General features: G+C 57.5%; 1 protein-coding gene across 1 annotated transcript; it reads left to right on the forward strand.

Annotated features, from left to right (window-relative positions):
* Nucleotides 1-2,011: 2,011 nt before the first annotated feature.
* Nucleotides 2,012-24,515, forward strand: SYNM (synemin). The gene is made up of 4 exons (XM_040969677.1): nt 2,012-2,821; nt 7,695-7,819; nt 16,057-16,127; nt 18,891-24,515. Exons 1-4 carry the CDS (start codon nt 2,012-2,014, stop codon nt 22,250-22,252), a joined length of 4,368 nt encoding a protein of 1,455 aa, XP_040825611.1. The 3' UTR covers nt 22,253-24,515.
* Nucleotides 24,516-25,898: the final 1,383 nt, after the last annotated feature.

Genomic DNA, 25,898 nt, shown 5'->3' on the forward strand with positions numbered 1-25,898 from the left:
CGAGCTTGGTGACAGCAGCTGCTGCTACACTCCAGGAGCCACTGCACCGAGCCGCCAAAGTCAGGGGTTTTTAAGCACTCATCCTCCAATCAGATTGAGAGCCATGCAGTAAAAAGAAAGTTTCAGGCAGGAAGGGAGTTACCAGAGCCCAAAGTTTTCCTATAGTTACCTAACCAAAGTAGCCCAACAGGAGGCAGGAGAGGCCAGGTGCGCGGAACTGCCAGAGTAACTTTCCAGCTGACAGTTGTTGTGAATGGTGCCGAAGGCAGGAGGGGCCAGGTGCACTTCACACACCTTCCATTAACTTACATGGTGCGAGAGCAGGTAGCCAGGGCGGGGTGCAGGAACTCTGTTCCCATGCCTTATCTGCTGTCAATTAACCTGACAAGCGACGTGTGCCAGCAATGACAGAACCCCAGTACAACTTCACGGTTCCAACCCTTCCTGGCTTCTCACTTCTGCCTGTCTTTGGTGCTTCCTGGAGCACCACCCCCCTGCTCCCTGCTGTGAGGGGCCATCTTCTCCATCAGCCATTCTTTGCCCTCCAAGCCAGCCTCTGTTCCTGAGCCAGACCCTGTCCACCTGCTCTCATCCATTCTCCTGGTCTCACTCCTCTTCCCAGACTTACATACTCTGGATCCTTGAGCAAGTTATTTGTAAAGATTCGGTAGGTGTGGGTGGGGACAAACGTAAGAGCAAATACAGACAGAGGCCGGATACCCATGGAATTGCTGTGGTCTTCAGAGACCATAATCCAGAGAGGCCGAAATGGATACTGGAAAGTCGTGCCTCCTCCCACAAGGTTAATTTGTGTAAGAGGTAAAAACCTAAAACTCCAAAAAGGAAAGAAACTTTTACCTTTCATCAGCCGATTCACCCTTCAAACGGCTGGAAGGCCACAGCTGGGCTGGTTGAAATCCGGAGCCGGGAGCTCCTGCCACGTGGGTGCAGGTTTTCAAGCGTTTGGGCCATCTTTCATTGCTTTCCCAGGTGCACTACCAGGGAGCTGGATTAAAAGTGGAAGAGCTGGGTTCTCAAACATATCACATGTAAGATGCTGGCACTGCAGATGGAGGCCTGGCGGTGCTACACCTCGGCACAGGCCCCCGCATTTGTAGTATTTTTAAAAAAGGTTTCTTTATTTTTATTGGAAAGGCAGATATACGGAGAACAAGAGAAACAGAGAGGAAGATCTTCCATCCATCGATTCATTCCCCAAGTGGCTACAACGGCCAGAGCTGCGCCAATTCGAAGTCAGGAACCCAGAGCTTCCTCAGAGTCTCCCACGTGGATACAGGGTCCCAAGGCTTTGGGCCGTCCTGGACTGCTTTCCCAGGCTACAAGCAGGGAGCTGGATGGGAAGCAGGGCCGCCGGAATTAGAACAGATGCTCATATGGGATCCCGGCGCGTTCAAGGCGAGGACTTCAGTCGTTAGGTTACCGCGCTGGGCCCTGTAGTATTTTTTAAAATATGACAAGGCGTCCATCTGAAGATACTCCGATGCGAATTCTCCCGCAGCAGCCCAGATGTCCGGCAGGTGTCAGCAGCGGCGGCTTCTATTTCCGTCCGTGAAAGTCACGAGAATGCCGGCGTGTCTCGGGTACGCGTCCCAGGGCTGCCCCAGGGTGTCCTCCCCTGCTTTCCTCCTCCAGACCCTGTCCCAGCCCCAACTCCAGTCCCAACCAGCACCCGAATGGGTCCTCCGTGGCCGGCGACCCTCGGGGTCCCTGGGAAAGACGCTTTTGCGCCGCCCTGCCAAGTCCGGCAGAGGCCGCTGTGCGGCCGCGGAGGCCGCGCCGGGCCGCGCTCCGATTGGCTGGAGGCCGCGGTCGCACCCGCCCCGGCCGCTAAGTGCGACGGCCCGCGGCTTCCCAGCGCAGTCGGCTGGCCTCCGAGGCGGCGGCGGGGCCGGAGAGGCGCGGGGCGGCGCGGCGGAGGGGACAAGACCGGGGCAGGAGAGGCAGAGCGGAGCGGAGAGGCCGGAGGGGAGAACCGCGCACGCCCAGCAAGATGCTGTCCTGGCGGCTGCACACGGGCGACGAGAAGGCCGAGCTGCAGGAGCTCAACGCCCGGCTCTATGACTACGTGTGCCGGGTGCGGGAGCTGGAGCGCGAGAACCAGCTCCTGGAGGAGGAGCTGTGCCGCCGCTGCGCGCAGGAGGACCTGTGGGTCCAGGGACAGGCTCGCTACGCCGAGGAGGCGCGCGGGCTGCGGCAGCAGCTGGAGGAGCTGAGCTGGACCACCGAGCGGGCCGAGAGCGAGTGCGAGGCGCTACGGCGCGAGCTGCGAGAGCTGCAGCAACTGGGGGCCGAGGCGCGCGCCGCCCGTGGCCGCCTGGACGCCGAGCTGGGCGCACGGCAGCGCGAGCTTCAGGAGGCGCTGGGCGCGCAGGCCGCCCTCGAGGCACTGCTGGGCCGTTTGCAGGCCGAGCGCCACGGCCTGGACGCGGCCCACGAGCGCGACGTGCGGGAGCTGCGCTCGCGTGCCGCCAGCCTGACCATGCACTACCGCGCCCGCGTCTCCGGCCCCGCCGCGCCCCCGCCGGGCCTGCGACAGGTGCATGACAGCTTCGCGCTGCTGGCCGCCGAGTCGTGGCAGGAGACGGTGCAGCTGTACGAGGACGAGGTGCACGAGCTGGAGGAGGCACTGCGGCGTGGCCAGGAGAGCCGGCGCGAGGCCGAGGAGGAGGCGCGGCTGTGTGCGCACGAGGCGGAGGCTCTGGGGCGCCAGGTGCTGGAGCTGGAGCAGCTGCGCGCGCGGCTGGAGGACGAGCTGCTGCGGAGGCAGGAGGAGTACGGGCTGCAGGCCGAGGAGCACCAGGTCGGGGCGACGGGCACGGGGATGAGGGGACGGGAAACGGTGCTACATGCAAGGCCGCCCTCGGAGCGCGCTGGGGCTGGGGAGCGTCGCCAGGGGTGCACCGTGACCGGCGTAGCGAGGCTTCTCTTTCCAGTCTGAGTGGCTCGGAGATCTGCTAGGCCAGGGCCTTCGTGTCAGCGGAGGACCCCCTCCAGTTTTCCGGAGGAACAGCATTTCCCTATCCGCCCGGCTGGGGTGTGGTCTCATGTGGTCTTTCCTGGAAGGCTCTTCTGGAGAGAACTTTCAGTTCACTTCCAACACAGGTTTTAGTTGCTCCGATGATTTCTCAGCTGCGGACAGCTGGTGATGATTCTCCAGGGGCTGTTGTTCATGCGCGTTGGGCAGGTGTGGCAACCCTGGCAAGCTAGGTGCTGGATCAGAAACTTTGCTTACAATGCAAGTGTGCCTCAGTTGCCCAGTAGGAGCCCTGTGGGAAGTCGAGCTGCTGGGCTGTTATTACAAGTGCAGACAGATATAAACAGCTCCTATTTCGGAGTAAATCAGTCCAGACTCTGACACCTGAGCCTAGTTTGCTGCCTGTGCACCCAGGCCTGTCCTAGCCTTTGGCTCCAGGTCGGGCCAGGCCCGGCTCTGTGCCCCAGCCTCAGACAGAATTGGAAACGGTCCCAATGGTCCTCGTGGTAGGCTCAGGGTGGTGGTTAGAAGGAACATCCGCACAGTCTCAGGAGTGAGTAAGTACTCCACAGCAGTGGACCGAAGCTTTGAGATCAAAGCACTTTCTTGCTTTTCTCGAAATCGGAAGCAAAGGCAGGTGTGGGCTGGGTGACGGTTGGGGTGGTGGTGCCGTGGCTCACCAGGAATCAGCAGGTTCCTGGCACCCGGCTAGGACTTTAGGATTCAAAGAGCCGGAGGCCAAAGGGAAATACTGGGAGGCAGTGAGAGGTCAGGCTGCCCGGGACATCCCCTTGTAGGTGGTAAGCTCTGTATGCCTCCACCTCTTCATTCTTGACAGTTACTGCAGATGGAGTTTGTGTGGGGCTGGCTGCAGCACGTGGCCATCTGCAGAGACCCCAGAGTACTGCTTCTTTTCTTGAGGGTGGCCAAGGTCTCCCTAGGGCCCCGTGCCCCCTGTGAGCAAGTGGAAAGGCACCTTTAACACAGGCTCCCATGGGTGTCAGGGCTCCAAAATGCAGTCCTCCAACTCTTCTACCCAGGGAACCCCTTTCCTGGCACCCCACGCTCTGTGTCGTACCAGAGGATTTGGGCGATGCCGCTGTGGGTGCGACTGAAGCTCAACTAGGTCAGCTCAGGCTCCCTTTCTCTAGTAGCATCTCCCCCTGAACCCCAGATCTGAGACAGAGGATGGCAGCCTGACAAAGGGGCAGCTGGGGATGTGCTCAAGCCCTTGGAATCTCTGGCCAATCCTCTCTGACACAGGAGCCCCAGGCCCAGCTGGAGAAGTGCCCGTCCTGAGCTCTCCCTTGGTCCTGGGGCTGGGGCCTCAGCCTCTGCTTCCTACCTAATAACACTTCCACGACTGGTTTGGCTCCTCTCTGCTCAGCTGAAGTGCAGGGACAATATCAGTGAGGCCCTGGGTTTGTGTGGCAGGTGCATCAGTGGCTGTTTTGCGGCTGACCCCAGCATCCCCTGGTCATAGTAGAGCCATCCCCAAAGATCCAACACCAATCATGGAAGCAGTGGGAATGATGCAGAAGAGCAGGGAGTGAGGATTTAGCCCGAGTTTACTGACAGGGTTTTTCCCCCGGTTTTTACTGACATCCGCTTTGGATAGACTGAACATACTTGAAGAACTAGCACAAGTAGCATTGCATCAGAAATGTTGGATTGCTGAACGATCAGCTTTACTCACTGTGTGCCCCTCACAGCTACCCATGATCAGTCCTTCCGTCCATGTGCAGAGGTGGCTTCTAGCGTTAGCTCTGTGGCACAGGACATAAAGTTGAGGCACATGAGTCACATTGGTAGTGAAGCCAGGCCAGCCTTCTCTGGGCACCCCAGGGCACTGTCCTCCCCTCCCAAGGGTGCCCCATTAGCTTGCAATCCTAAGACACTGCCCAACTTGGCACAGTAGTTCCAGCATGGCATCTCTTTTGCTCACTTCTTCTGTGTTCCTTATGACCCTTAGGCAGGAGTGCGAGTCGGGTGTCCTGGCAGGGTGGCCCCACACACTGTCCGCTCCTAGCCTCTGGGTTCCCTTCTGCAGCATGGCCTGGGTTGGGGAGGGGGATCTGCCCCACGCTTCACACTTGCCAGAGCAGATGAGGGGCGGGCAGCCAAGCGCCAGCCCTGTCTGTGTGATTCGGGCCACCTTGTACGTCTGAGGATGCCAGGTGGAAGCCTGGAACGCTGAGCTGTCTTCTTGACCTGACTGGATGGATATGACAGGGACATGAGAGACCGTCCTGTCGGGGTCTAAGTTCTGCTTCTACTGCCCTTGGCAGGCTATGGTCATGACCTTTCGGTGACTCAGTTTCCCTAGGTGTGGCAGAGGCTCCTGGTTCACTTCATTAGCTCATGCTCGCCATGCTCTGTGCCCAGCTCGCCCTGACCTCCAGGCCTGGAGAGAACAGTGAAAAACAACATACAGGGAATTCCTTGGCCTCAAGGTCACAGGCACAGATGGCCAGGGGGTGATGCTAGGACTCTGAGCTCTGGGGGAGGGTCCAGGGTTTTGTGGGCAGAGGGGATTGGGACCTAACTTCTGTCTTGGCGCCCCCTTCACTGCCAGGAGAACGGATTGTGCTGGAGGAGAGTCCGGGAGACCTCATTAGGAACCTGTCGCGATGATCAGGGCGGTGGTGCTGGAGGCTTGGCCTGGGGCAGCAGTAAGGGGCTGGGAAAAGGCAAGCCAGCAGTGTTTACCACCACATATGACCTTGGAGGGGGAGTGAGGCCCGAGCAGCAGGAGGAGGGGGCTGCTGGTGCAGGACAGTGGCATGGGTGGGAGTTTACCCATGTGGTATGACATGCCCACGCTGGGGTTGTGATGGAGGAACCTGGGCTTGGGGCATTGCTGACCTAGAGGTGTACCCACACAATGGGCACTGAGTCCATGCTGGATGGGGTTGTCACAGCCTGGAAACCAGCTCAGATTTTAGCATCTCAATGATTCTGTGTGATGCTGTACCACTGACTGGCCAGGAGCAGAGGGAGAGAACGAGAGATCCCCTCCCTCAGGCTTCTGCAGCATCCGGGGCACTGCTTCCTGGTCCAGCTGGAAAACCTCTGGCAGAGCCGAGCCCACGTCTGCAGCCTGGCTCCGCCCGCAGGGGCTAGCAGCTCTTTGGAAGGCTCTGGAAGCCCGTCAACCTTCCATGCCTGCTTCCAGGAGGGATGACTTCCCTCGCGGGCCTGAGAGGGTTGGCGCAGCTGGCAGTGAGGTCCGATCGGCACTGCTCTCAGCTTGAGCCTGGTTTTGCTCTTCATCTTGCGTGGGTGTGTTCTGTGTTTCCCAGAAAGAGAGAGGCTGTGTCTTGCCTTGCACAAGGCTGCGAAAGCCTGTTCTGCCTAGGACGTTTGTATTGGGAGAACTGAGCTCATTTGGTAATTTTTTCCAAGCTGATTTTAAGAAACAGATGTATTTGCTTATTTGAAAGGCAGGAAGAGAGCTAGAGAGAGGTATTGATTACTCCCCAAATAGCTGCAGTACTTCTGCTGAAGCCAGGAGCCGGGAACCCATCGGCATCTCCCACGTGGGTGCGGGCGCCCTGGCACTAGGCCATCACCCACTGCTGTCTCAGGTGCATTAGCTGGGTGCAAGTACGAGAGCTGGGATCTGAACCAACCCTAGATGTGGGATGCCAACCCTGCAACTGCTTTGTAAAGGAGAAATTGCTGCAAGCCCTCATGTTCTAAACGTTTAGGTTCAGTTTCCTGTGTTAGAAACAACCCTTCCCACAAAAAAATAAAAAAGAAAGAACCCTTTCCCCCTCAGCACAATTGATATTAATCCTTGAGTCCAAGGTTTTGTTCTCACTAAGATGGGAGCACAGGGTTTTGACACTGAGACCCAGCCATCTCTGAGAGTCACGTAGAAAGGCCAGAGGGTCCGCTTCCTGAGCCTCTTCGGGTGTTCGTCAGGCCAGCCTTGGTATCCGTTAGCACAGCTCACGCTGGCACGTTCGCCAGTGGCTCTGCGATGCACCTGTGTGCTCTGACAGCTCTGTGGGTTTCACTTGGGTTTCTAGCCCCTTTTGTGTACAGAGAGGGCCTAGTGGCCATCACTGGCTTAGAAGCAGAGCTACTGCTCGAAGCAGGATTATTTGTTGCAGATCATACATTTTAAAGTCGAACGATCCAGGGTGAGGTCTCAGTAAGACCATTCACTCCCTGGCCTGTTGGAGGACACATCAGCTTCTGGCTCCAGGCCTTTGCTGGCGAGATCCCAGCAGCAGTCCTGCTGTATTGCCATTTTTAAATTCTGAAATGTTACCTGTCTGCGAGTGTAGCTTCTTGTTGGTGATGATGCTGGGAATAAGGCTGCTTTCCGTGACAGGACCTGCCTCTGCCTTTCAGTGTGATGTTGGTTAACTGATCCCCAGAGTGACGGGGCGGTGGGACTGCTAGAAAGAAAATGCCAAACTCTACAATGGCTCAAGTGAAGCCTTTGTATGCATTCATGAGCAGATACTGTCAATGTCAATATCAAGTTGAGGATGGGGGCGGTCATCTCGATTGTCTTATGAATTTGGGTCAGCAGGCGTGTGCTGTGTGGGCTGTATGAAGCCGCCACCGTGCAGTTCATAAGCCTGGCGGCATCCCCTTGCACTGTATGCTCTTGGCTGCAGGTGCCTTGTGTCTGACCCAGTGCAGCTCCCCTTCTCTGACCTTGAGATCCTTCTGTTGTTTATAGAGAATGATCGACTGCCTGGAGGATGAGAAGGCGGCCCTCACCTTGGCCATGGCTGACCGGCTTCGGGACTATCAGGACCTTGTGCAGGTCAAGACTGGCCTTAGCCTTGAGGTGGCGACTTACAGGTAAGGATGCTGGGCTGGGTCTGCCCGATCAAGTCAGCCAAGGGGCCCCTGTGTCATGACCAGCAGAGAGCGGTGCTGGGTGTGGCCAGGCAAGGAGAAAGAGCCCTGCCCTTCCCCTGGTTCCTGCTCCCGGGCTCCTGAGCTGTAGCAGTTAGGGACCTGGTTTGCCCGAGTGAACGCACGTTGCTCAGAGACGCAGCCGGGAAAGCCCAGTGCATCTGCTCATGCTCTGTTGTGTCCAATCGATCCCAGGCTCCATTGGGGCTGCTCTCTGCTGAGAGATGAAATGAGTGTGGCTCCCTCAGGCAGCGGCTTTGTTTATGGAAGAGATGTTTATTCCAGTTCAACAGAAGGGATGGGTGGGGTGGGGTGGAGGAAAAGGCTGCCAGGTGTTGCTGGGTGGCCTACGGGGCTAGCAGAGTGGCTCATCTAAGTACTGCCATGATGACCCCTGCACCCGGGGCACAGTGCCTCTCACTTCCTGGCGGCTTGCTGCACTATGACATCAGCCACTCGGAAGGGCTCTGCCTGCCTACCAGACACAGTGCTAAGTCTATGGCAGTGTTCTCTACTCCCTGCAGACCACTGGCCCACCTTCCAGGTGGGACCCAGAGGCCAGAGGCTCAGGGCTGTGCCTTGCCAGGTGTGGGAGGCTGACATGACGCCCCTTCTGCTGCTGACCTGTGGAGGGCACAGCCTGATCCTGTGAGTGAGTGAGTGCTGGGGACGGCCTTAGAGGTGGAGTTGAAGCCAGGCAGAGTGCATGGTCTGGGGGAGGGAAGCCTGCTGAAGCCCAGGAGAGGCCCAGATGGCCAGGTCCCATGGCTGCCTTTGCTGTGGTCTGGCTGTGCTGTCAGCTTTAGGAATGTCCTGTAGCCTGGGTTGCTTTGGCTGGGGTGGGACCCTTGCCATGCCCACCACAGCCTTGGCCTCCCAGTCTTACAAGTCTGAGCCCTCAGCCTTCGTCATGGCCCTTGCTGCCCTCTGGGAGGAGGGCCCTGCCCACGGAGGCTGCCCACAGCAGTTCCTGGAGGAGCCTCTGAGGGGTAAATCCTGGGGTCAAACCAGTGGGGGCTGTGCTGGATGTCCCTCTGAAACCCCTACCACAGCCGAGTCCTGCAGACAGGACCAGTGGTCAGGCTCAGAGAGAGGGAAGACAGCCGCCTGTCCGGGTCTGTGACCTTGACTGCGCCCTGGCTCTGTCCATGGTAGCATGCATCCCCAGCAGCTCTATGGCCTCCCAGGCCCATGTTGTTAGTTAAAAGAGGGGGCCTGGTCCCCAAGGCCTGGCTCGCAGGCTCTGGCCTGTGCCCCTGTCTTTGGGAGACAAAGTGCTGGGCTGGTCTGCCACCAGTCATGTGGGGTGGGCTGGCTGGAGTGAGCCCAGATCACGCAGCCAGCCTCTTAAATGCACGTCCCCATGCGTGCTGTGTGACCGTGACATCAGATGTGTGCTGCCACTTGCTTGCTGAAGCTGCTGTCGGGGCTGGCATGGGAGGTGGTGGCTCCAGGCTTCAACTCTGTGGTCTGAGCTCTTGTCTCCTTTGTTCTGGACTGCCTCCATCTTGGTCCTGGAACAACGGAGTGCCTATGTGAGTAGCTATCCATCTCCCAACTGGGGCCTGCCTCTGTGCTAGGGGGCACCCACTCCCTGCCCTCCCTGCCCAGCTTTCTGGAGGGCATTGATCACAAGCCTGGCCTGCCCAGCATCTGCAGCCTGCCTCTCAGAGGGGATGGAATTAATTGCGTTAGTGCATTGCTGGCATTTCCCTAACCCAGTTACTGGCTGCCTTGGCTATCACCTAGGAGTTTCAGAGAGCACGGTGCTTAATGGGGAGCAAGGGGTTGGTCTCGTGGTGCCTCTTTCTGCTCTGCAAGTTTGCACAGGACGCACAAGGTAGCCTGCCAGGAGGCCTGGGGCCGCTGTGGGTACCGCTGCCATACCATCTTGGGTACCACTGCCTCCCAGCACTATGGTAGGTCTGGGATGAACCCATGGAAGAGAGAGAGGCAAGGAGAGATTCCATCTGTTGACTAACTCCTCAAGTGGCCACAATACCCAGAGCCAGGCCAGGTCACAGCCAGCAGCCACGTACTCCATCTAGGCCACCCATGTGGGTGCCAGAGACCCAGGCACTCAGGCCACTTCTGCTGCTTTGCTAGGTACCTTGCAGGAATGACACAGCTGGGACGTGGCTGGGACGTACCGCAGTGCTGGAACTCTGCCCCGTTCCTGCCTATAGACCAAAGCTCAGCAATCTTCCTCATCCACTTCTGAGTGTCCTCTAGATTAGCCCGTTTACCCTGTAGGGTGTTTAGAAGTCTGCTGCTACTCCAGTTCGTGGGACACGTGTCAGTGCCCTGTTGCTCTTCAAGCCTGACTCCTGGACTGTGGGGCAGAGGAGTTGGCATTGGCGTTGCTCCTGCTGTTGCTTCCCACTGACTTTCCTAGGATCTTCCCAAGGGGCATAGCTGATGGTCCTCCCGCTGTGCAGCCTGGGAGTTGAAGCTCTCATGGGAGGGCAGTGGCTGTGGCCTGATGTTTAGTGTACATTTTGTGGGAATTTGCCTGTGGTGGTCAGGCTGGCCAGCTCCCCCGACCCTTCTGAGACCCTCACAGGACAGGAGAAACAAGAAGAGGGTCTTACGATTATGTCACGTGTTTACAGTTTCCAAATACAAACCTGTCATTCATCAGTGAATCTGTGATTTAATAAAATAAACATAAACTAATAAAACAAGCTTCAAAGGGTCTGGAGCTGGAAGTCTTCATCATCCCATTGTTCTTTGGCTGGGAAGTGGCTGGTGCCTGGCCTGGCAGGTGGGTTTGAGGGTGAGTCCTTGGCACTCTGCAGGTGGCCGTTACTGTAGGGCTACCCGTGGGGTTGTGATTCCCAGAGAGGGGGTGGCATGCACTGCACAGAGGTTTGCACCTGCCTGTGGCCCTCAGACCCCCTTCTCCACCCCCCTGGTGACTGTGCAAGCTGCAGGTGCTCTTGAGGTTTTCCTGAAGTGTATTTGTTCCCTGGGGCAGCAGAGTGGTTACAGGGGAGAAGCTCAAATACAGGATCGGGGTGGTTCTCAGCAGGGCCCGTACCTGGGCATTGCCTGGAGAACCCAAAAACCCTGCGAGGGTCTGATGAGGTGCGGGTCGGGTCTCACCAGGTTGTTTGCACCCCCGGCCATCTGCTCGCAGGTGCAGTCCAGGGCACCCTGCTTAGGCTCGGCACCTGCCATGTCCTAGGACTTTGCAGGCAGTGTTCCCTGTCTCCAGAGCTTTACCCAAAGAGGCGAGCCACCACAGTGGGATCTCAGAACAGAGCCCGAGATTGGATCCTGAGGTTTGTAACCTCAAGTTTTAGTCCATGCTGGAGTTAGAAAAGTGTCGGCTCTACTGGGTTGCTGTGGGCAGACGGTGGTAGAGGCGTGGCTCTTGTCTTCATTTTTAGGATGATTATGATGCTGATGATGTGCTGCTTATGGTGAGAGGCCAATGAGGCATCCAGAGAGGGCCTCCTGGAGGAGGTGATGCTTGAGTCTTGTGGGAAGAGAATTGGAGTTAGAGGGAACAGCCTGGGTGAAGAGTTGAGGCTTAAGCTAGGATGACATTTGGGGTTCTGCTCAGCTTTTTGTGTGTTCCTGGGTAGCTTGGTTTTGTGGAGAGGTGGGGCAGCACTTATGGAAGGCTGTGTGTGATGGATGAGCAAGAGCTGGGAGTGCTTTGTGAACTGGGGTCTGTACCCTCAGGGTGCCGGGTGTGATGCTAGGCTCAGCGGGGACTGCAGGGGTTCGGCCAGCGAGATGCATTCTGCGGTAAGGTGGTGTAGATGCAATAGCAGCCAGCATGGTGGGGAACAGGAAGTACTGTAAAGGGTGCCTCAGTGCAAGGTTGCCAGGGATCAGGGTGGAGTGGATGACCGGGGAGGGCTCCCAGAGGGAGGGGAGGTGGCTGATCGGGTCTTGGAAGAGGGCAGGATGCAGGAGAAGGAAGAAGGGGCAGACAAGGAGGGGTGGCAAGGATGGTGAGGGTGGGAGGCATGAAGGCAGACCCAGGAGCAGGAGGGCCTGGTATGTGTGGGTGAGGGAGGGGAGGCCACAGGAGGGTTGTGGGATTTCTGGGGCTCAATACTGGGGCGGGGGCAGCCTCAGTGAACCCAGCTGTGATGGGGTAAGCTCACTGGCCATGAGCCAAGCACCATGGGCTGCTTGACCCAGTGTTCTAGGCCAAAGGAATTCAGGCAGAGCCCTCTCCACCAAGCAGCTTCCTGGAAAGGACTGCTTGGGAGTCTGGAGGGGCGCAATCCAGACGTCCCTCCCACTAGGAGGGGTGCGGCCAAAGCCCCAGTGTTCAGCCTGTCGTGCCCTCCTGTCCGAGGGCGTGGGTTCCAGCAGCGCTGGGTACCAGTGGCTGCAGGTGTGCAGGTCCCGCCTGTAGAATGGGCATAGTCCTTGCATGGACCCCATATGCTGAGTCTCCAGCAGGCTTGCTGGCAGGGGTCAGCACCAGGGTGCCAAGCAGAGATCCCCGAGGCTCTCTCGGGCCCCCACATACCTTACATTGTCTAAGCACTGCATGTGTGGCAGGACCCTGAATTGTCTAGGAGACAGTCACAAGGACACAAGTCTGGACATGGCCACTAGAGGCCTCACCTGCCATGCCAGGATACCAAGAGCAGTGGCAGGACAGTCTCAGGCCTGAGTCGCTGGGACAGCTCATGGGTCCCACTTGCTTCAGCCCCGTGGGTTCAGAATGATGCTTGGCACATGACAAGTTCAAGTTTTGTTCTTTGGTACTTGCTGCAATTGCCCCCCACCCCACTGATATATTATAGGCTTTTGTTGTTGTTGTTATTGTTTGTTGTTGTTGTTATTGAGTGGAAAGGCAGAATTGGAGAGAGAGGTAGAAACGGAGAAGGGAGGGACATCTTCCATCTGCTCCTCAAATGGCCACAATGGCCACAAGGACTGGGCCATGCCAAAGTCTAGAGTATCCCCTGGGTCTCGCACATGAATACAGGGACTCGGACACTGGGGTCATCCTGTGCCGTTTTTCCAGGCCATAAGCAGGGAGCTAGATTGAAAGTGGAGCTGCCGTGACATGAACCAGATTTTGTATGGGATGCTGGGGCCACAGGCAGCAGCTTAATACACAACAGCAGCCCCACCTTTCCCAGATATTTTTGGTGTGCGTGGGATCGGAGGCAAGGGCAGCTCAACCATCATTTCCAGCAGCTGATGAGAGCTATACCCTTTATCAGTGAGTTCAAAGGACAGCAGCGCTCAGGACTTTCTTGGCCTTTTAGAGAAGTGCTTTTTTCTTTTGTAAGTTAAATCTAATTTTTTTAAAGACTCATTGAAATATGTTAACCCCAAGACTTATCTGCTTGCTGGGCGGGATATTTGGAATTACTCGAATCTTGTCATTTTGAGAATACGTAATGCAGAGGCTTAGCTAATTCTTCTGAGTGCCAGCCAAATGAAAGGGTGATGTTCAGTGAACGGTAAGGCTCAGTGTGACCAGTGCATGCTGGGTAAGCAGCTGTTCTCATTTGGGGCCATAGGAGGAGGTGGTGGGGGTGATGGATGTGGCACGCGTCCTGAACGTCTGTACTGCAGCTCTGGGGGAGAGTGGATCGCAGCCTTGGGCCCCAATTCCAGGTGCAGAAGCAGAGTTGGAGGTCACGCCCGATGCCCCTGTTTTCTCTACCCCTACAGAACCTCTGACTCCAGTCTCCAGGACTGACCTGGGATCAGCCGGGCACTGTGGCCTCTGTGCCATCAGCCTTCACAGAGAGAAAGCCAGGTGGTGTAACCCCACCATCTCCCATCCAGCCCACTCTGCTCCTTGTGGGCACAAAGCAGATTTCCCAGGGACCCTGAGTCATGGCCCCACATCTAGGGTGTTCCAGGCAGTGCCTGCCCACTCTGTAGGGCATGAGGAGCAGGTGGACAAGGCAGCTCTGATGTTCTTGTCTCACACTCTGAGGACCCCAGTCCCTTTCTTCTCCAGCTCTGCGCCTGTTTTGGGGAGGAGGGTCCCATGGACCATCCCCAGACCCCAGGCCCATGCAAGCTCCACCTGCATGTTGCTTCTGGAATTATCCTCTGGTTATCTGTCGTCCTTTGCTCCCATATGTGGTGTACACACAGTGTGTCCACATAGTGCCCACAGAGGTGAAGGCAGCCATGTGACCCTATGGGGTCAGCTATCCCAGCCCTGTGGTGGGTCTCGGGTCTGGCCAGAGACTCCCTACCACACCAGGCTGGGCTTCCTCAGTGCGGTGACCCATCTTCCTGAAGACTCAGCTGTGAAAGAGGGAGAGCCAAAAGTTGAGGCTGGCCCCTGGGCATCCCCAGGGCCTGTAGGTGGTTTTCTGCTCATGGCTTGGCATGGACAGGTTTGATCAGGTGGCAGAGACTGCTCTCCCGTTACTTAACGTTGCATGTGCTGTGTCCTTCAGCTGTTCCTTGGACAGCTTTAGAGGAGCCCTCTTTGGCCTCCTGTGTTTCTCACCACATGCAGCGTGGGTCGCTGGGCATGCCCCTGAGGTGGGAGTGTGGTGGCCAGTGCCCCACTGAGTATCCCAGGCCCTAGGAGGAGCAGGTGATGCATGCCTCGCTTTCTGGCAGGCAGCCCCTCCATAGCAGGAGCATCACACTCGTTGCTAGGAGCCATGCACCTGCCAGGCAGCACAATGGCACACACCTCTGAGTCAGGTGCGTACTTGTGGAGTCTCTCAGATGCCGCCAACTCAGCCCTGGCAGGGACCGGCAGCCTGGCCGGGGAGGCCTGGGAGCCCCAGTCTCCCAGGTTCAGGTCTCTTCTGGTGAGGCTTTGCTGGGAGGGGACATGGGAAACACTTAGCCTCCTGGCCCAGGGCTCTTTATCTGGACCCTCCCCTGCCAGGAGCCAAGTACCAAGGCCTTGGGTCCACAGCCTGCTGCTGAGCCATCTGAGGGGTGCTGAACAAGGACAGGGTCTCCCCTCTGCTGCTCTCATCCAGGGTGCAGCCCTTTGGAGCCGGGCTTTTACCCCCGATGCTTCTCTGACACACAGGCTGCAGGGTTTTCTGGGCCACAGAAGCCTGTGTGTGTGTTTGCTGGAACCTAAAGTGCTTGGTCATGTGGGTGTGGACCATGGACCAGTATCCTGTTTCCTGTTTCTTGGCTCACACCCCATGAGAGAACTGTGCTCTGGCCTCTGGCCCCCGGGTTTCCCGTGGCGCCCCACGTGTGCGTGCATGTGAGCATGTGTATGCCACTGCCTCCACGGCAGACCCACCCGCAGACTCCTCCCAAACTCCCTCAAGCCTCCTTTGCTGACTCAGTGGGCGGGAAGCCGGACTCTCCCCTGTCCCTGAACACAGCTGTCGGCAGCTCCCTTGGTATTGCCGAGGTGGGCTGAGTCCACCCCTGGGAACAGGGATTTGGTGACTGTATACACAGCTCTTACAACTGTTGTGCCCATGACTGCCTGCAGCCTTGAGGGGTCTCTGCTTGGCACCTTGGTGCTGACCTCTGCCAGTAAGCCCGCTGGAGGCTCGGTGCCCGGGCCGCCAGATGTAGATGTGAATGGCAGCTTCACAAAGACTCTAGGCTTCTAGAATTTCAGAGCTAGACAGAGCCAAAGAAACTATCCGGTCACATTTTGCTTAAGGGGACAGGGGGTGGAGTGGGGCCTCTGGGCAGTGCTACGGCTATTTTTCCTGTCTGTGCCTGTCCCTCTTCCGTGTCCTCTTTCATCTCCCAGGAGGCCCCGTGGAACCCATGTGAGATCCACAGGTGCAGGCTGGCTGCTTTCATGCACAAGAGCCAGTCCTTGCTGTGCTCCTGGGCAGCCTACTGCAGGCTGCCTGTTCCTGCGAATCCAGGAAGACCCCTGAGGCTCGGGTCTGTCGTGGGCCCCCCTTGCCCAGGTGATCCATGTGCTGGGCATGACCCTCCCCTTCCCCGTCTCTGGTGTTGTCTTATGTGCACTCCTCCATGCCTTGGCTTGGCAAGGAGAGAGCCTTGGGAAGCCCTGCCTGCTCGTTCTGAGTATTTAGCAGCCACGGGTCAAGCATCCAGCAGGTGGCAGGTGGCGCATGGGCGCCAGGGAGCGGAGCAGCGGACACTGGCACACTGTAGCCCTGGTTGGATGCCCCCCAGGGCACGGCCCCCACTGGCCCTGGCCACGTGACACATGTTATGGGAAGTGCTTTCTGTACTTGTGTTTCCTAAAAGGCCATCTTTTACAGGGCTTTGTTGGAGGGCGAAAGCAACCCGGAGATCCTGATCTGGACCAAGCACGTTGAAAGCACACTGCCAGGTAAACCGGAGAGTGAAGGATTCGGCTCTGAGATGGGCTTCCTGTGGTAGATAGCCACGTGACACTTCCCTGTGACAGTCGAGTGAGATGCGTGTTTCAGGAAGTGGGAGGGCATCTCTCTGTCTGGTGCCAAGTAAGTCCAACGTGACGTGGTTCCTGCTGAGGCAGAAGGCGGGGACGCACCTGATGGAGGCATTAGTTTATGCAGCACAGGCCTGGGGAGTGCTTCCCAGCCAGCATGGTGAGGGGCAGGGAGCGGATGGGGTAACAGGCAGTAGGCAGGTGGAGGAGACAAGTGTAGAGATGGGCATGCCGTCCTGGCAGGGGACACACCTTCCCTTTCCAGGCTGGAGTGTGACAGTGTATGTGTGAGACCTTGTGCACAGGGGCAGGCCAACTGCAGAATCCTCAAGGGGAGCTTGGGCACTGCGGTCTCGAGCAGTCATGTCAGCTTTAACCACCCTTGACCTGAAGGGACCTAGCCTCAGGTGACGTGGCAGGTGTACATTCCAACTTGGAGACTGAGGTGGGAAAACAGCACAGACATCCACGTAAGTGGCCGTGGGTAGCCGGCCTGCCTGACAGTGGTTAACACACAGCATCAATAAAATAAGGATTACTCCCCAGGCTCCACGGTTTGCTTAGTGGCCTACTTTTGGGGACAGGAAGTTGGATTGGAAGCGGACTTGAACCCGGGCCTTAACACATGATGGTGGCTGCTGGCCAGGACTCTAGAACCAAGCAGAATGCAGGACAAAGGGTCTCTGTTGATGGTTTCATTCATTCACTGGTTTCCAGGCTGAGACTTAAAAATGTGTAAGTGAGACTTATTTTAACAACCATACATGTTTTTTTTTTTAAAGTTTTATTTATTGGAAAGTCAGATATACAGAGAGGAGGAGAGACAGAGAGGAAGATCTTCCGTCCGATGATTCACTCCCCAAGTGAGCGCAATGGCCGATGCTATGCCGATCTGAAGCCAGGATCCAGGAACTTCTTCCGGGTATCCCACACGGATGCAGGGTCCCAAAGCTTTGGGCCGTCCTCGACTGCTTTCCCAGGCCACAAGTAGGGAGCTGGATGGGAAGTGGAGCTGCCGGGATTAAAACCGGTGCCTATATGGGATCCTGGCGCATTCAAAGCGAGGACTTTAGCTGCTAGGCCACACGGCCGGACCCCATACATATTGTTAAAAGGAAGTGAGCTTTGAGCTAAATGTCACTCGTTGGGACCTTGTTGGCTGCTGGCTTCCCACTTAGGCCTGTGTCCTGCAAGGTCCGGGTGACTGTTTGCTGCTGTTTGGGGGTGCGGCAGGCCCCAGAGCTGCCAGGTTCCAAGTAGTCCATGACCCCTTGTGTTTCTTGTGGCTCCTGCATGAAGCACCAAGAGGTCTGTGCACTTTCGCCTTGAAGATGTTTCGGTGTATGGACCTGCGGGAGGCCTTGCCATGGACGTGCCTGCTCTGGCTCTTCCCTGACTTTGGGGGTCTGTGAGGAGGAGGCTTTTGATGGCGGCTGCTGTAGGAGGGCCTGAGCTCTCTCAGCCAAGGAGAGACGGAGGACTCCAAAACAGACAAGGAGGGACACTCTCAGGATGGAGGGTGTTGCTGGCCACCTTTTTAAAATATAAATTTTATTGTATTTTTAAAACTTTTTTTTTTTGAGAGAGACAAAGCCACAGAGAGGAGGAAGAGAGAGATCAGCCTGTTGGTTCACTCCCCACATGGTCCCAATGGTCAGGGCTTAGCTAGCCTGAAGCCAAGCGCCTAGGGCTTCATCCAGATCTCCCACAGAGCTGGCAGGGCCCCAAGCACCTTGGCCGTCCTCCACTTCTCTACCAGGTACACCAGCAGGGAGCTGGACTGGAAGTGGAGCAACCCGGACTCAAACTAGCATTCATAACAACACCAGCCCCTGGCCACAGAAGGAGAAAGAGAGCAAGAGAGACGTGTCACATCCACAGCTCTGGGATAGGGCTGATGCTAAACCAGGAGTTCAACCCCAGTTTCCCACGTGGATGGCAAGAGCCAGTGACTTGAGTTATCACTCCTTCCTTGCAGTGTCTGCACTGGCAGGAAGCTGAACTGGGGCCCTGCAGGTGGGCCGCAGGTGTCCCCTACCAGGTTATCATGGCCACTGCTGCTGTGATGCTGACAGCAGCACCAGGGGGCAGCACTGTGTGTGTTTGCCAGAGCAAAGCCCGCCTCCTCCAGGGTTGCCTCCAAACCTAGGATTGTGACATGAGGATAGGTGACAGCATGGCAGTTTGACTGCTTTACTCTGAAAAAGAAAAAGAAGAAGAAAAAAGAAGAAACCAGGAATAAGGAAGGTAAATCCTTAATCCCTTGTGGGCTCAGGAACAGGGCTAGACGAGAACATATTACACAGCGGCGGGCTTTGCCCTTGGGAACCGGGCAACGATGTAGATTGCTCATCCTCTGAAGCAAGCAAAGGGAATTTCTCTCAAGCAAGGAGAGGCAGATGACTCCAAGACGTAGTGTTGTGGGTGTGCTGGCCGTTTGAGGCAGTTCTGTGCAGGTGAGCGCACACTCGAAGACTGGCACCTGGGGTACCGTGTTCGTGTTGGCAGCACTGCATCTCATGGTTCAGGGTGGGTAAAGAGTCTGAGGATGGATGGATGGAGGATGGTTGACGGGGCGGGGGGACCCTGGTGTGCCAAGGGTATGTATCTGTTAGGCTGCGACTGGCACCAAGGCAGGAAAGTGTCTGCTGTCTTAAAGGATGGTCTGTTCCTTTCCCACAGAGCTCAAGAGCACGACCTACCGCTGCACTGACTCGCTGGTGCAGAGGGAGAATGAACACAACCTGTTTGCCAGGCAGAAGGCGGCCCTGGATTCTCACCTGCCTGGGCACCTACGGCCAAAGACCACCTCACTTAGCACAGGCACTGCGGGCAGAGGCCCTGCGGGCTCCGGGTACTCGTCCGTGGCCACCACCCAGCGGGAGTACTCTTATGGGAAGACTTTTGAGGGTCAGAACGGCTTTGGGCTTTTCGGAGGCACCAGTGCCCGAGTGAAAACCCTCCCTGACAGACCGAAACCTGAAGGGGCCAGCGATGCTCCCACTTACCTGGCCAAGGGGTCCACCAGCATCCTGGAGTCACACTGGGAACGGCGGGACGATGTGGTGGCACGTGGCTCTGACGGCGCAGGGCCAAAGGACAGGACCATCCTTGTGGGAAGGAAGACAGAAGCGAAGGCCACGGGGGAACGGGAAAGGAGCAGGCCGGGAGCCATCCGACCACAGCCAGTGGAGAAGATGTTTGATTCTAAGGAGAAGGCCTCAGAGGAGAGGAACTTGAGGTGGGAAGAGCTGACCAAGCTTGACAAGGAAGCAAGGGAGAGAGAAAGCCAGCAGATGACAGAAAAAGCTGGAGCAAGGGAGTCCTCCAAGGGAAGCAGCATGCGTGCTCGAGAGGTTTCCATTAGTCTACAGGAATCCCGGGCTGTGAGGCCAGAGGTGTCCCCCAAGGGTTTGCCAGGCACAAAGGAAGCAGGGGGCAGTAGCGGTGGGGAGGTGGGCACGAGAGAGCCAGGGTTGAGGCTGGGCCCCGGAGACGCCCGCAGCTCTCCGCGTAGCGGGTCCCCCACAGAGACGGTGGCTCAGAATATCGTGACCAGCATCCTCAAGCAGTTCACCCAGGCTCCCGATGCCGAGCCATCCACCCACGCTCTGCCTGACACAAAGGTCACCTACATGGACAGGAAAGAGCTGCCCGGGGCTGGGAGGACAAAGACCGAGATCGTGGTGGAATCGAGGCTCACACAGGCTGTGGACGTTTCGGATGAGGCCGGTTTGGAGACCCTCTTGGGCCAGGGTGCGGGGGACGACGTGAGCCTGCAGGGCAAGTCGGCAGAGCGGCTGATTGGTGACATCATCGACCTGGGACTGAAGGGCAGGGGCGGGAGAGCCAAGGTGCTCAACGTGGAGATCGTGGAGGAGCCCACGGGCTACGTGGGGGAGAGGAAAGTGGGAGAGCCGCCCACTCCCTTCCGGGTAGAGGAGGTGGATGATGAGGTTCCAGGCCCCCAGAGGCTTGTGGAGGAAGAGGAGGGGGACGCAGATGGTGATGTCATGTTCTCAGCCCATGGGCGTCAAAACAGAACCCGAGTGGAAGAGGTGACAGAGTCAGGTGACTCGGAAGGGGAGCAGAGCTATTTCGTGTCCACCCCGGACGAGCAGCCTGGGGCTCAGGACGAAGACGATGGCTCAGTGTACGGGCAGATCCACATCGAGGAGCAGTCCAGCATCCGGTACTCATGGCAGGATGAGATCGCACAGGGCACACGCAGGCGGAGACCGAGGGACGAGGCCGGCGGGGAGAAGGTTGTGCAGGCTCTGGATGTCCCCGTGGCTACCTCGGAGGGGGACGTGGCATCCGTTCACTGGAGGGAGCAGGCCAGTGGCGAGTTGCGCGTGGAGCCCACGGTCATTGAGAAAGAGATCAGGGTCCCGCAGGAGTTCCGCACCTCCATCCAGGGCGTCTCCAAGGAGCCGCGTGACCAGATGGCTGAGGTGATCGGGCAGCTGGAGGAGACCCTCCCAGCACGCATGAGGGAGGAGCTGTCGGCCCTGACCCGGGAGGGCCCGGGAGACCCAGGCAGTGTCTCGGTGGACGTCACGAAGCTGCGGGCCGCCAGTGGTGGCTCCGTGACCTTGCTCGCCAAGGTCAACCTCTCCCAGACCGTGGATGCCGATCAGCTGGACCTGGAGGAGCTGAGCAAAGATGACGCTGGGGAGATTGAGAAGGCCGTGGAGTCAGTGGTGCGGCAGAGCTTAGCCGGGCACCGCGGCCGTGCCCCAGGCAGCCCAGAGGCAGATGATGGTGCCGAGGCCCCCGCTGCCAGCTTCCGCTTCAAGCGCTGGGCCACTAGGGAACTCTACAGCCCTTCTGAGGATGGGGCAGATGCTGGGCCAGAGCTGCCGGCCTCCCCAGGCCCCGTGTCGGCCACTGTGGAGGTCAGCGGCCCCACAGGCCTGGCCCAGTCGCCCGTGTTGGAGGACGTGAATTTGTCCAAGCGGCGCGTGCAGCTGGGCCCTGGCAGCATCTGGAGGACTGAGAGCGCGTCGAGCGTGGGAGCCGCTGCTGGAGCCGGGGAGGTAAGTGTGGAGGGCGGCCTGGGCCCGAGTCAGGCAGGGACCAGCCGCTCCATGAGGCACGTCACCTTGGGTTCCCAGCAAAGCCAAGTGTTCCAAGAAGTCGTCTTCCGCAGCCCCAGCCCCGCCTGGCAGCAGGCTGTGGGCACAGAAGAGCTGCCTGGAGATACGGATGGACTGAACCAGCAGTTCCGTGCCGAGAAGGAAGTGACGGTGCAGGGGCCCGGGGCCGGGGCTGGGGCAGGCCAAGAGGGTATCCAGACCTCTGTAAGGCACCTGCAGTTGGCCCCTAAGGAAGGGCCCCGCGGGCCCATCGAGTTCACGGTGCCTTTCTCAGAGCACAGTGGGCTGAGCCTGCAGGGAGACTCTGAGCATCCTCAGGAGGAGGGCTTGGGGGTCAGCACAGCCGTGAGGCACATCCGCCTCGGGCCGCAGACCAGCGGGCAGGTGGTCTTCGAGGGGCTGGGGCCTGGGTCAGGGGAGCTGAGTGATTCAGAGAGGGTGGTCCACAGTGAGGCCAGAACGGTCCGTGTGACCGAGAAGAGCATCTTCCATGGCATGGTGGATGGGGAGGGGGACCCGGCGGGGGCAGGAGGGACCACCAGCCTCAGCCGGTCCTTTAGGCACATTCAGCTGGGTCCCACGGAGACTCAAGGCCTGGGACACTTTGTTGTCCACGCCCCTGTGACCAAAACCTTTGCCCTAGTAGGCTCAGCTGGCGCTCCTGAGCCGGGCCAGGCGGCAGATGGCAGTCCCGTGGCGCGGGGGCCTAGGGAGACCTCCTTTACCTTTCAGATGGCTGTGAGTGATGTAGAGGCGGGCACAGAGGCCCGAGGCGCCTGGACAGACGCTGGCGGCGAGAAGGGCGAGGAGCGGGCCGGGTTGGATAGGACGGTGCAGCTGCAAAGGATGGTGGACCAGAGGTCGGTGGTCTCAGACGAAAAGAAAGTCGCCCTCCTCTATCTAGACAACGAGGAGGAGGAGGACGGAGACGGACACTGGTTTTGAGGAGCAGAGGTATTTTGCGTGGGTGGCAGCTTGGCCATGGCAGCACGCATACAGGCTGCTGCTCACCTGGGCAGCGTGGGGTCCTTCCGTGGAGGAGCATTGCACACAGTGGCAGTTTTCTGCAGGGGTCGGAATTGCATCCTTTCAGGTGCTGGAATTGCACGTAGGAGCTGGGCATTTACAGAGCACTTTGTAACCCTTGTAACCTTCAACAGCTCCTTTTCCGAAGGCTCCTGAGGAGTCTCCTGGGCCCTCTGGAGAACATGTCTGTTATTTTGTACCTGGTTACAGATACGGGTGGTATCTGTTCGAAACGCTGGTCAGTCATCCCTTGGCGAGATGCCTAAATGCTAACCCGGTTTAAGTTAACTTGTTCAAGAGTATTGTGTGCTGTGTGCATGTGCTAATATCAATAACAAACTAATATATTCAGGGAAAAATTATGGCTTTTCTCTTCCCAAAGGCTTCCAAAAAGCAATCATAGAAAATCAGCAGCCTGCTTGTGCTTAAAAAAAAAAAAGGCTGAATTACTTCATCTTTAACCAAAGAGTCGCTTGAGACGTAATTTACTTTCTATGTGAAAGATACAGAAATGGTGCCTTATTTACAGAGGGACCGGCTGTAGTCAGCGGGGATATTTCAGACCATACATGCTGTTTGCACAGGTCTCCTGTGCTGAACTCAGGAGTAGGGGACAAGGGCACTGGGACCCACTGGCATCCCATTCCTTTTTTTGTATTGTTTCTGCCATCCCAGGTGGTGAGGTGGCAGCACCCACAGTCTGTGGTGACCCGAGGTCTGGGTGAGCCAGGTCCTATCCAGGTGTGAGCTGGAGCTGCTGTGTACCGTAGACCCTGGCTCCGTATCGCCAGGCTTCCTGGGTGGGACAAGGGAGACCTGAGGACACGATGTTGACCCCCCCAGATCATGGCATAGACCGTCAACGTGGCTGGAAGTGGGAAAGGCGAGGAGCCTGTCCTGTCAAAACGCTTCTCAACCCACGGCCCCAAGGGAAGGTCTCTGAGCTCCAGAAGAGACAGGAAGCAACAGCCGTTTAACAAACCCTCCAGGAAGCTTCAGGCACTTTCAGTAGCAATCGCTGCTGTTGGGGCACATTGTCCAGAGAACTAGAATAAGATGCTTTGGAAAGGAACAGGGTGCCCCTGCTGCAACCTGGTGCTGGGTACCCGGGATGGGCCGTGGTGGAGGAGGATGGCCCTACCCTCACAGGCCACGGGATGGGGACCTGCAGTTGCATACCACCCACTTTGAGATAGAAGGCGAGTGTCTGCAGTTGCATCTGCTTTTTGCGCACCAGTGGTATTTGCAGTTTCCGTCTTTAAAAGCCTATGTTCACATACAAACAGTAGCTGTAGCTGACCAGCTTCTCACACGGTGGTGTCTGAGCTGTGCTTCCCTAACACAGTGTCCTGGAACACTGAGCAGTCCCATGGGAGAGGATTGTGACCATGGGGACGGAGGCGGGGAGGGATCGGTTCTGAAGCCACACATAGGAACCGCGCACAGAGCAGTGGGTTTGATGGTGTGGTGGGGACTGCTTTGCAGGGCTTTGGCATCTCCAGCACAGCCCAGGGTGTGCCAACTGCAGCCTGGCTGTGACTGGTGATAGGTTTGTGTGACTTCTGTGTGGGAATTCAGGCAGGCTCAGAGCCTGCTGCTGGATGGTGAGACAGACATCTGTGAGCGGTGTTAAGTGGGCTCAGCTGGAGGGCACTGTCCCAGCCTATAAACTTGCAAATGGCTGCTGGGGCACCACAGGTCGTTAATTCCATGACCTTCGTCAGCTTCATGCTGGGGAGTCAGTGTCTCATGTTAATTTCCACCTCTGAGGTTGAACGCACCTCTCCCTGTAGCATGCTGTTAGGGTGATGGTGTCTGGATCGCCCAGGTGCAGGGGTGCCACTGGCACAGTGGCAGGTGACACCACAGGCAGGGTGGGGACACAGCCAGTCTTTTCCTCCTCACAGATGGGCTGTTTTGGCAAAGCAGCATCCACCGAGCGTTTGCAACTTCCTGCTGGTTGTTTTGATATGTTGATGTGTATTTAGAGTGGAATCATCAGAGCAGTTGATTTTGCTAACCTCCTGTTCCTTACTAAGGGAAGTGTCACATGAATGTATAACAATAAAAATCAGAGGGGAAATAAAACCCCTGACGTTGTTCCTAAAGAGAATGAAATGTTTTCCAGCAGATGTTGACGTGCTTTCTCTTTGAAACCCCGATTAAAGCAAGCGTGTTTGCATGCGTGTTTCAGTGTGTTTATGTGCATGTTCTCATGGGAGCACGGAATGACGGGAGAACAGCAGTGGGCAGCCAGGAGCCCTCGGTTACCTGTGTACGTCCTGGAGGCTGAGGACGGAGGAGGAGCTGGGTGGCTCACCTGTTGGCCTTCGCGCATGAAGACAAACGCATGTGCTTCCCTCCTCCTCTGCTAGGGAAGTCCATGGATGGAACGGAGCTTGGGTGGAGAACATTCCTGAATTCACCCTTTCCCAGGAATGGGACTGTTTGACAAATGTGTTCCATTTCTGGGATCCCAGAACATCCCCTGGGAGACCCAGAGAGGAAGAAGTGCCCCACCCCTCCGTTCCCATTCCTTTCAACACCCCAGTGTGTTATGCCTTCCTGCGACGAGGTGCCACAGCCTGGGGACTCGCGCTACACACATCAACCTCACACAGTTCTGGAGGATGGGGAGGCGGTGCGAGACCAAAGAGTGGGCCATGGGTTGACAGTCATCTCATCTGTTACAAGGCTCCAATCCCACTCGGGGGGGATCCAGCCTCCCAACCCAGTGACCTCTCACAGGGCCTGCCTTCAGACATTGCCCTGAGGGACCAGTGCCAGAACATGGCCAAGAGCGCTCATTTAGTTCACAGTAGATCCAGGATGGTCTGTCAGCTGCATGGAGCCCCATTTCTTCAACCACAAAGGACACTTGGGGAGCAGCTGCACAGCCACACCCTTGACAACTTGTCATGTCTCAGGCTGGTGGGTGTTAGCAGGACAGCCTGCCTGGTCAACGGACACCTCCTGAGGAAGAGCAGGGAGGGCGCCTACATCTCCCCACTGTACAGCTCTTCTGGTTTATTTTCCTTATCTGTTCCTGAGGCGACACCCTGCACATGTAGGACCCCAGCTGTGGCTTGGGCTTGCTCTTACTGGCCAGGTTGCAGGCTGAAGTCAGAGGGACAGGGGTATTACTGCCCACGCCCGACCCCATACTTGAGCATCAGTCCTCTTCTACCCAGCACCTGCTTGTGCCCAGCAAGGGGCCGAAGGCCCTGGGCACATGGCACCAGTGTGTTATGCTGGCTCCAGCAGCAGTGGCTGCAGCTCCTGGGCTGCCCAGACGATGACCCCTGCCCCTGCAACCCCTGCGTGTCCTGTGTCAGGTCCCCTTAGCACCCACACTGCTGACCCCCTCCCTGGCTGCAGTGCCCATCCTGCCATCTGTGAAATCTACCCAACCACGTTTCGTGTCCAGGGCCTTGCTGGACAGGATGGGGAGGGGGCCTGGGTGGGCCCTGCCTGGGGCTGCAGCCCTGGTTCTTAGCACATGCTGGTAGAGACAAGGTGCTCAAGACACTGCCGTGAATGACGCCAACTCTGAAGAGGGCTGCCC

This window comes from Ochotona curzoniae, unplaced genomic scaffold (assembly GCF_017591425.1).
Source record: "Ochotona curzoniae isolate NIBS_2020 unplaced genomic scaffold, NIBS_Ocur_1.0 scaffold_4701, whole genome shotgun sequence".
NCBI lineage: Eukaryota > Metazoa > Chordata > Mammalia > Lagomorpha > Ochotonidae > Ochotona > Ochotona curzoniae.